At 35.5% G+C, this 11863-nt stretch overlaps 1 protein-coding gene across 1 annotated transcript; it reads right to left on the reverse strand.

Annotated features, from left to right (window-relative positions):
• Positions 1-1205: 1205 nt before the first annotated feature.
• LOC111908619 (uncharacterized) lies at positions 1206-6986 on the reverse strand. The gene is made up of 8 exons (XM_023904434.1): positions 6842-6986; positions 6642-6721; positions 3574-3990; positions 3293-3427; positions 3170-3199; positions 2387-2677; positions 1530-1760; positions 1206-1385 (listed from the first exon to the last, which is right to left on the reverse strand). The coding sequence occupies exons 1-8, from the start codon at positions 6984-6986 to the stop codon at positions 1206-1208; spliced, it is 1509 nt and encodes a 502-aa protein (XP_023760202.1).
• Between the last annotated feature and the right edge of the window lie 4877 nt (positions 6987-11863).

Here is an 11863-nt window from a genome sequence, read left to right on the forward strand (position 1 = left end):
AGTGAGTGTATACTACCTTTCATAAACACGATAATAATACAAGTATGGTTCGGGTGTATTAAGTATATTGTTGTTTATATGTGTAAGTGTATAGTTACTTTCTTCTAACGCATTATTATGAAGTATTTTATACAAAATACGTGTTATGTGTATAATTTGTTGTTATGTGTGTGAATGTATATTGACCCTCTTCCATCTCATAGATCTGAATTGCTTTCTATGAAATACGTGTTATGTGGGTATGCCTCATCTGTTATGTGGAATATATATTGAATGAAAATGATATATAGGTTTTAAACTATGTATGAAAATATATATTTTTATCTACTAATATGTTGGGTAGAACATGGGTAGATAGTTGGTGTGTAATAAACAGATGAGAGGCCTCGATGTTGTTGTTGTTGTTGATCTAGTTATTCAGCGGAGTATGGATAACGACCACGGACTCTTTCTAGACAGTCCAGTGGAACGCTAGTAGGTTCATAACCTGTAGGTGTTGTGAACGATGTGTTCACCGGTGTACTCTATCCCCCTCATGGTTGCCTTTAGGATATCTATTGTTGAGGAAACCCCTTAGCAGTGATGTCCGTCCCGATGAAATCCTAGATTAGGTCCCTTGAGATAGATGTTGTTTTAGGGACGTAAAGTGAGGATAACGGGAATGGGTAATCGGGATAGTGATTGGTTGGTGAAATTAAATATAATTTAATTATTGTGGGTAGAAAACCCTATATGCTCACCAGGCTCCCAAGCCTGACCCACTCAGTTTTAATTGTATTACAGGTAGTGGCACGAGGGCATAAGATGGTTGACTCATCAAGTTGTTTTGTTTACAAGTCTGTATATGTATATATTTGTTGAATGACTTGTAATGTTATCGTTTATGCTTTATGGTCTGTATCGGAACATGACATCCCAAGTTTTGATTATATAATGAAAATGCATCTCTTGATGAAATGCTTTGATAAATATTATTTTATCATGTTTTGTTTTGGGAACAAATTCCGCAACTCTTTCAAATCAAAAGGATTTACTCTGAAATTATTTAAAAGCATAAATGAAAATCGGTCTTTTCTGGCCGTGATTTTGGGGATGTCACACTCATCATCAAATGAAACTTTCAGCCATGTACCTACAACCAATTGATAAACGCTTATCATGTTATGTTGTAGGCCTTCCACATATGCTACCTTTCAAATGGAGAATTAACCATTCGTAATCATGCCATATCCTTTTATCTCTCCTGTGGCATTATTTCTGAATTTCACTTTGCCACCATCCTTCAATGATCGGAATTCCATTAGCTCTTCTCTCCTTCCTGTCACGTGATGCGAGCAACCAATGTCGTTGTACCATTCAGATTTGTATTGCGCGTCACTGATTACCTACAAAATTCAAAGAGATTTAGGAACCCAAACTTTCTTGGATCCTAGTGAGGTTTTCTTATAAACTGGAAAAGTTATGTCCATATCAACCCAGAAGGTTCTTTTAAGCAAAACACTATTCTCTCCTCTGAATATTTTTAAAACCTTCATTTTATTGTCACAAAGATTAACCTCGACAAGAATTTTTTTACTTCGAATACAATCTTTATGTTTTTCATCCATCTTCTTCCCAAAATCCATTTTCTCCTTTTTCAAGTTTGCTTCGAATTCCTCGAGAGAAATATCTAGTTCCGACACTACTTTCTTTTTTCCCTTAACATCCTTTGATGTGTTGACAGATTTTGAAATATTTGTTTTTGGAGAAAATTGGGTTTTCTTTTTTCCAAAGGTTTTGTTTGTTTTGGAAATGATGGTTTTAGAAAAACTTTTGGTTTTGAAACTTGTGGAGTTGAAGACTGTGGCTTTGAAAATGATTTAGGTTTCAGATTTGGAGAGGATTTCGCATTTTAATTTGCAGATCTTTTTGGGTTAACAGAACTGGATTATTTAGATTTCCATAAATGCTTTCTTTCTATTAAGTTTTTCTGATATCTAGCATTCAGTTGACATTTCATAGCAATAAATTCCTCAACTGACTTATGAATGTTAGCTTTATGTTTCCCTTTTCTAAGAGGTGTGGCATTCTGATCAGATGACATTTCACTGGGGACATCCTTTGTGCCACTTGGCCCTGCCTGGTCATAACGAAAGTCAACACGGTTCAGAGGTTCTGAAATGTATTTTCCTTTCATTTTCCATGAGGTCATTTTGGGAAGACCTTTTGTTTCGTCTGAATTGTCTATTGGTCCAGACCAGAAAAATTCGTCACAACCACCAACATTATCATCATTAACAATGGACGTTAGTTCTGACGTGTCGCTTTTGTTCAATCCCGTTTTTATGAAAACTTGATTAGGGACTGTTTAAACTTTCGGAAATACTGTAGCTTTCATTTTTAATACTTTTGAACCCTTATTTTCAACCACACGAACATATTCAATTAAATTCTCAGAAATCAACATTTTCTTTGGATCATACTCATTCTGTACAAATGCTAAACAATCAATCTCATCCTCTACATAAATCTCACTCATGTCACTTTTGTCAAATTCAGAATCATTTTCGGCATCAAAAGTGTTTTCCGAACTCAATTTTGTGCATAGCGAGTCAAAATTTTGCACAGTATCAAATTTAATATGTTCTTTATCATTTTCATCAAACATTTGTTTTAACATGCTTTTATGTTCTTTAGACTGAATATATGCTTAAATTTTTTTAAGTCCAATTTTGTAAGATTCGGAAACATCATCGGAGGACACTATGGTTTCGCACATATAACACTCTACATCGATTTCATCCTCTTTCAATTCGATAAACGGAAAAAAAAATGATTTTTTGTAGATTTTTACCTATTTCACAATCAAGATGCAGTTGTGTAATATTAAAATATAACCGCTTCGCAATTAAACAGAAAATATTTCTCTGTTTTAAAAATGCTAAATTGTCTCTCTTAAGATAAATCACATCATCTTTAGACCTATTAAGCTCTAACTCAGCTTCTCTATCCATATTTTCCTCTCTTCACTTTTATTTGTTATCCTGCTGATTTGATCACACAGTTTAGAATTGTTTAGACAAGTTATCTTTAAACTATCTCCAAAATTTTAGAAAGTGTAATTTAAATCATCTAATTCAGATTCATAACGTGAGATAGGAATATTAAGAGATTGGAGTATGGAATGTACCTTACTGATGAACTTCTCGCATTCACTCACCTATTCAAAAACAGGCCTCGCAGCAAAACAATTATCAGAGGGCTCTTCGCCATTAGTTATGTATCCTATATGTTCTGAGACCCCGCTTTGAACCATCAGACACCTTCCTTCATACCCCGTTGCTTCCGATTTTGCCACACAACATCCACTATTTTTGGGCTTCCGAACCTCATCATCTTCGAAATCAGTGGGCCAAAATTCAGCACTACCAAATTCATCACCACCTTCCTACATAATTAAAGCAGGCTTCGCATTCCCAACATTCCTTTTCTTCAAATCCTCTATCTTCCGAAGATAGTAGGCCTCATCTTTATCATCCTCCTTCTTTTCATCCAACCATCTTATCATGTATTCCGTAGCAAAATGATTCTTGCCATGGCAGTAAATGCAATCATAGGCAGAATCTCCCAACAACTTCTTCTCTTGTTTGTCTTCTTCCTTTTGAGAGTTCTTGAAGCTCTCTTCTCTTGAATTTTCTGAGTTGAAGTTTCCATGCTTGTTCCTGTTGTTAAACGACCAAAGTTCTTTTTGATGAACTTTCTAGGATTAGCTACCATAAGAGCATGTTCCTCTTTGGTAAGTTCACTATTCGAAAAGTCGGATTCAGAATCTTCTTGAGCAACCTTTTTGGCTTTCGCAACTAAGTCCAATGAACCAATGTTAAACATAATCTTCACATCCTTTGTCACCTCATTTTCATGTGATCTTGGAATTCCTACAAGCTTTTCCAAGGTATAAGTCTTAAACTGTTCATGAGGTTTTACTGTGGACACTACAGCTTTCCATTCAGGCTATAATCTATTCATAAAAGTGACATTTTACTCAATCTTTTCATGCTTAATATTGTGTTTAAGCATCCTGCTCAAAAGATGATTAAAATAGTTGAAGGTTTGATCAAGCTTTTCATCAGGCTTCTGAACAAAAGCACCAAATTTTGATTGAAGTAATGTTTGAACTAAGTGTTCCAAATCTGCATCGCTTGAGTAAAGCACTTTAAACCTGTAACGCTCGTAGATCCGGGCAAGTCAATTTAGAGATAATAGGGGTCGAAAATGAATTTTTGACAAAATATTATTTAGAATAAATAATCTCAAACAAGTTTTAGAGTATGTCTCAAGGGTTTCGTACATATAAGGAACGCCGAAATCCGAGTTATAACGAAAAAGTTATGACCTGTCAAAGTTTTACGACAAAACCGGCACAACACCAGGAGACATAAATAGTGAATTTATGATAGATTACTTTTTAGCCTTAGTGATCTAAACAAAAGTTTTATTATACATTAAACCGAGAAAATACAAAAAACGAACGCCCAAATCTGATTTCGTATGAGCAAGTTATGAATTTTCTAAGATTTGGCTTAGCAATGCAGGACCCGAAACTCGAATTTTAGTTCGAGTGGTTTTTGTCTTACGTGACCTAAATGAGAGTTGAATATCTCATTAATAGGAACTCAACAGTAAAAAGATAGATAAAAACGGAGTCCGTATGAAGGAGTTACGAATTTTTCGCGGTCATTTTACAGTCGAATCTCCTCTTACTGTTAAATTTACGATCGGTCGAGAATTAGCCAATGGAGTCTAAATGAAAGTTGTATATTATGATCCCTCCTATGCATGGATATAAATAAAGTAAAAAATAGAGTTCATATGCGAGAGTTATGATTTTTCTAAGTCGGGAAGGTGTTGTACAAAATCGGGTGACGTGGCGCAATCCTAGTCGTTGCTTCCTCACTAAGGCTAGCCACCAGATGGTGACACCTAGCCTGGAACTCGATGAGTTGGAGGCCAACTCGATGAGTTTTGGTGATTTCTAGCCTAAAAATAGAGTGTTGGGGCACCCTCATTTCTCACACCTTCCAACTTCTCTTTCTCTCTCTAGAATCTCTCTCTAAGCCTTCCTAACCCCCCTAAAGTCTAGGTAAGCCCCCTAGCACCCGAAGGGAGCCCCGAGGCTCCCGAAGCCTCGAGAAAAGAGCCTTTCAGCTCAGGAACGCTGCTCCAGCGAAGCCCAGTTTTGCGAAAAGCCTACTATAAGTGAGCTATGCCTACCTTATCTTTAGTATAGCTTAAGTTTTAATATAGTAACATTATTATGACCTTAAAATAATTATTTGGGCTATTATTATGAGTTATATAAGAGTGTTGTTTAACGCTTACATAAAAGTAATAGTAGCTAGACTATTAATTAGTCTCGGTGAATATTAGACTAAATCCTAGTTGTAATGATACTAGGTTTTGTCGAAGCGCTATCCGAGTACCGAGTCACCACCTTCTCAAGTGAGTGCATAGTCCCTTTCATGGACATGATTTTAATACAAGTATTGATTGAAGTATTAATTATATGTTTATGTGCAAGTTAATTGATGTTGCCTAAAATATATGTTAAAGAACATACCTAATTAAATATGATGATTTAGGATAAAGAGTAAACCTAAATTAATTATTAGGAATATTGGGTAGTATTTTTCTTACGAGTACAAGTGAGTTATACTCAGAGAATAGAACTTTAGTATATGTCAGTGATCCGAGAGCATGGATTAGATATAGTCATTGTCCCTAGTCCGAGAGTATGGATTGGACATAGTGAACTGTCATTAATCCGGGAGTATGGATTAAGACATAGTCAGTTGTCCTTAGTCCGGGAGTATGGAATAAGACATAGTCAGTCGTCCTCAGTCTGGGAGTATGGATAGGACATACTCATTCTTCGTTAATCTGTGAGAATGGATTTAAACATAGATACTTGTCCCTAATCTCATAGTATGGAATGGGCACAATTATTAATCCGAGAGCATGAATTAGATCCGAGAGTACGGGTTAAGTAAGAGGTAAATTTAAGGTATGAGAGTATGGATAGTCTTGTTGTAAGGATTAATGGGGTGGGGTAAGAGTTGCTTACATATATATATATATATATATATATATATATATATATATATATATATATATATATATATATATATATATATATATACATATACATATACATATACATGGTGAAATTGTATATTTTGTGAGTTCTAAATTATATATATGATATAACATTGTGGGATTGAAATCCCTATGTACTCACCAGGTTTCCCAACCTGACCCACTCCAGCTTATTTGTATCACAAGTTTCTATATGAAATTACATTACACTGAGGGATTAAGGAGATATAAATCACTAGTGATAATGAATGTAAGTTCTCTTTATGCTTATGTTTCTGTATTGACGATGACATCCCAAATGATTTAAAATGAATAAAAATGCATTTCTTCGGAAATGCTTTGATAATGTAATTATCATGTTTTTCTGGGAACAAATTCCGCAGCGTTTTTCTTAAAAGAGATACTCTGATTTTTATAAAGCATAAACAAAATCGGTCTTTTCTGGGCATGAAAATGGGGATGTCACACAACCTGTCCCAAATCTCCTTTGCACTATCACACGCACTTACCAGAAGAAAAGTGTCTAGAGGAAGAGCAAACCTGGTTATTCTCATTGCCTTGACGTTACTTATCATCTTGTCTTTTTCACCTTAAGGAACATATTTAAAGTTAACAAGAAGAGTATTGTATTCGTCTTGAATCTTAATGATTCTCCTTGTAGCAGTGTGAGCGAACGTCTGCTGGGTCATGGCTTCCCATATTAAGGTACCATGATCTTCAAGGCCAAGAACATAGTCTTCAAAGTGCAACACCCATACTTCATAATCCTGTGGAAAAAGAATTGGGATTCTGGGAGTAGATCCAATGCTGCTGGACAAATTGAAGGAAAGAGTATTGAGATCTTCGAGCTGCATGATGTTGATTCACAAGTACCTATACAGAATCAGATATGTGAAACTATAATCGAGTTTAGAGCAAAACAAGGACCCAGATCAGCTAGAGAGTAGACTATGCATAGTGAGAATAGAGTACTTGGGATTTGGGATCCTAGGAGGAGGACTTGGGTGGAATACTAATGCGGTGTAGACGGTAGTATTGGGCCTGTACTACTGCCATCCGAGCCGAGATACCATATATGTTTGGATCTATCAAGACCACCGTGATCGAGACTTTTGACGAGCGTTACACTGCACTTACTGATGCTACTATTGATGCGGCCACTGTAGCCGTTGCTACTTCGAGGCCACAGGGGGGTGACTCGTTGCTACACCGAGAGTTCAGCAACACGAAGCCACCAGAGTTTGATGGGACGCAGGATCTAATCGTTGCGATGAGATGGATTTCTGATATTGAGGGATGCATCTATACGTGTTCTTGTTCGGAGCATCTAAGAGTTCAGTTCACGCTGACCAGCTTCGCTTGGGGGTGAAGGATTGGTGGAAGTTTTTGTTGGATTAGTGTCTAAGTCCATAACTATTTTGGTATGTACTTGACCCGATGGTGCATGGTCGTTTTGGGTTGCCTTCACCAAAGCAACTTGATAGGATGAATTATGGAGAGAAAGGATTAAATATGATTTATTAATATATTATGAGAATAATATATTAAAAGAGAAATCATATTGTTTAATTAATATTAGTCAAGAATTAATAAGAATTAAGTTTGTGACTAAAAGACATTAATTAAACTAAAGGGACTAGAACTGTCAATTGTATCATAGTTGAATATTGAGCTAACGGACTCCATATTAAAGGGGTGGACGAATTCTATGGGAAACCCATTAGAAATCGTTCCAAGGCCTTTAAGGAAGGAGCCCATGGGTTGCTTAGGGCTTAAGCATCCAAATTAGGGTTTCCTTGTTAGATAACCCTAATAGCCTCACTATTTAAAGAGCCCTTATGCCCCAAAAACGTGGACAAGCTTCCTTCTAGGGTTGCCACAAGTTTTGGGCAGCCTCCTTCTCTTATCCTCTTCATCCTCTTGCTCTTGGTGTTTGTAAACCATTAGAGGAGTGACATTTGTGACTCTAAGCTTTCTAAAGTCAATACAAGAAGGATTTGGGATTGTTATTGCTACATAACAATCAAGGTATGATCTAAACCCTAATTCATATGTTATATTGATTATCATATCCTAGATCTAGGGTTTATAGTCTTGGATGAATTGCATGTACAATAGAGAAACCTAGATCTAAGCATTAGGGTTTGTACGAGCACATAGGATGTTCTTATGACCAAAACCCATCAGTGGTATTAGAGCCATGATTGGTTTTTATTGTATTGATGCCTTGTATGTTTGTTCAAGTTGAAAATTTCGATTTTTGTGAAACTGCCTGATGAACTCGGCGAGTCCCATTGTGGACTCGGCGAGTAGGCCCCTACTCGGCGAGTCCATATAGGTACTCGGCCAGTTCGAGCATCAGAGAGAGGGAATTTCGGGATTTCTTGCTGTTTTTCTCATGGATAATTGCCTTATCTATTTTAGGTCATTAAAATCTGATTTTAATCATTTTTTATGAGTATATCCTTGATTAAAAAAAAGATAATTACCAATTGATTAGATAATAACTTCCTTATATGATTAAAGTTGATTATTTGTATTAATTGGGTAACTTATTTTGCAAGAAATTGAAATTAGGTCAAATATAGATAATGATGAAATTAATTGTTTAATTTATATTGTTTGTTATTTGATCTTTGTGTTATGAAAAGTTTCAATTTCTCCCCTTTAGGTTTTATAGTTTAAATTTAAACTCAAAAGTTTAGTTTTGAAATTTAAATATTTGAAACCCTAATGTTTTGAAAAGGTTTCAAAACTTGTCCTCAAGTTTTGGAATTTAAAAGTTGATTAAAAGTTTAATTTAGGAATGTTAAATTCTAAAACCCTAGTATTGTTTTGAAAAGTTCAAATCACACCCTTATGGTTTTATTAATTAATTAAAGTGTATAATTAAAAGAGGTTTAATAAATCCATAAAAGTTTAGGTTTACAATTTAATTGAATTAAAAGTATAATTGTTAAATTTGACCACCTAGTATTTTGAAAGTATAAAATACACCCTATACTATATATAACATTAAAAGTCTAACATTATATATATGTATGAGTAAAAGTCAGTCTTACCGTTAGTATGCCTCATTCACGAAGCTGGTCTATAAGGGGTGTTTAAGGAAATTGCCTATAAAATGGCGATTGAATGGGTATCCACTCTTACCCACCGCACTCTTGACCAGTGGAGGGTCGTTAGCCGAACGGGTAGGATAGGACAAAACCTTCCATTATAAGTATAATGAAGTACAAAAGTAACTAAATGTTTTACAAATTCCCAATCTTAGTTACTTAGGCAAAAGTGAATTGATGCAATTCCATGAAATTACACTTTGTGCCCTTGCGAAGACGTTAGTGGAGCGTGTGTGGTTAACCGGCACACTAAAGGGTTCTAAGCAAAGGTAGCAAAGGGTGACTCAATGTTTGTCATAGTCCGGTGGAGCGTGTGTGGTTTACCGGCACATCGAATAGGTGACTGTAACATGTGACGGCACCATGTAAGTTTGCATAGTTATTCACACCCGCTTTGTGATCCTCGGCATCCCAGTCACAAAAAAGAGGGGCATATCGAGATTTAAACATGCCATTGAAATGTTCAATGAATCTCAAAGGATCTAGGAGTTTTCATAGACTTAAAACTTAAATTTCTTTTTCGTTTTTTCATGGTGGAAATTAGTGAATCGTCATTCACTTACCTTCAAATATTCTGCAACTAGATTACGGCATTCCTTTTCTAGGCTGTAGCATATTGTGTTGGGTCCTAGCCTTAGTATCTCATTTGGGTGATTTACTAAGGACTCAATCAATCAACTAACTTGAATTCGTTTTCTCCCGTTTTGTAGATGTCAAAGTACGACAACTATGGTCTTCCCAAATCCCGTGGAACAAGCATTCCGCATGAAGATGATATTCCACGATTCGATCGAGGAACAAGAGATCATGCTTCACTTCCTACACCTCCTCCAGTTATTCTCCCTAACCCACAAGTTCAAAGGCTTGAAAAGTTCAAGCTCACTCAAGCCCTTTTGGCAAGTAAACATAAAGAAGGAAAGTCAGTGTGTGCACACGTCCTAGGGATGAAGTCACACATTGATAGGTTAAGAATGTTGGGATCCGTTGTCTGTGAGGAGATGGTTGTTGACTGGGTTCTTCAGTCACTTCCTAACTCATATAGTGAGTTCGTAAGAGAGTACTATATGATGAACTGCGACGTAACCATTATAGATCTCACCTATATGCTTATTGCCGCTGAATCAGCAATGGTTTGGCACAATAGAAAAGCAAAGTTGATTGGTGAATCTGCCTTCAAGACCTCTATGGATATAGACAATGACAACGAAAGACATGCTATGCTCAAAAAGTTTGATCATAAGAGAAAGGCAATGTATGAAGTAGTTCCATGTCCTGTTCCAAAATAGTCAATTTGCTTTTATTGCCAAGAGAAGGGGCATTGGAGACGAAGCTGCCCTATTTACCTAAGAGATCTAAGAGATGGGAGAGTCAAAATGTATGGCTCTGCTTTAGGTAAAATCCATTGACTAACTCTTTTAAGCTTCTATTCTAGATTCTTAATACATAATGAAATAAGATTATAATTGATGTTTTGTAGGATCGAAGAAAAGAAAGGAAGCTTAAGGGAAGAAGTGAGCAGAATCTAACCGTGAAGGAATGGATTTCGATCGCATTACATGGAGATTAGATTCTTGAGCTACTACTTAGAGTTAGAATAAGATTGCTAAGAAAGATGTATTAGCATAGTTTTTCATTGAATAGCATTGTAAGGACAAATTTTTCCGCAATAAAATAAACTTTGATTTTATATTATTTATTTATCCTTGCAATGGCGTGTATGAAAAAATTGATTAGCAATAATGGATTTGATTCTTAATTATGGAAATGTCGAAAATTTACCAAATAAGGAGAGTTTCTCATCACCCAAGTTTCAGTTGGACAGAATTTTGGAATCGCGCAACTTGGTTGCATGATGAATGAGAAATTTCATATTTGGAAATTAGACAAATTCATTGACAAAGTGTCAAGTGAAGGACTAGGAGATCGAGTACACAAAGTTGTGCGTTGATCAAAGTCCACCATAAGAGTAACAAAGATATTCATCATGATTTACTAAAGGTTTAGTAAATATGATTATACTTATAAGATTAAGTGTAATTCTGAATTGATTGAAAAGGTTTAAATCAATAGCAGAACGAATAAGAAGAATCAAGTAGGCAGAAAAATAAAAGTTTCTCCATTTTAAGAAGAAGGGAGAGTACCTTCTATGTTTTATGATGAGTCTTAATGATTAAGAACCATATCTCAATTGATTCTCTAAGTGAGTCTTGGTACAATTGTATGTCTAAGAAAAGGAATCAAGAATTGAAGAAATGGTTAAATCAAGAAGTCAATCACACTTCGTTCCAAAACAAGTCTTAGAGTTAAGATTGTGACATTGAGTGAAAAGTATTAAGAAGGTTTATAGAATTCATCAAATGTGGAAAGTTGTGATGTCTTGGATAAGACAAAGACCAACTAGGACCAATTTATGAAGTGTTTTGATAAAAGCTACACTAACTCTTGAATATTTGTCAAGAAATGTTTATTGACAAGAGAATCTTATATGTCAAGGATTCAATGGGAGTTTTAATAGTCTTGAAAGGTTTCAAGAACAAATCAAAATAGACCTTATCGATCATCACTAGCACACGAGTTGAAGTTTACAACCTATCGTGTTGACACTATATTGC

Source organism: Lactuca sativa, chromosome 8 (genome assembly GCF_002870075.4).
Source record: "Lactuca sativa cultivar Salinas chromosome 8, Lsat_Salinas_v11, whole genome shotgun sequence".
NCBI classification, from domain to species: domain Eukaryota; kingdom Viridiplantae; phylum Streptophyta; class Magnoliopsida; order Asterales; family Asteraceae; genus Lactuca; species Lactuca sativa.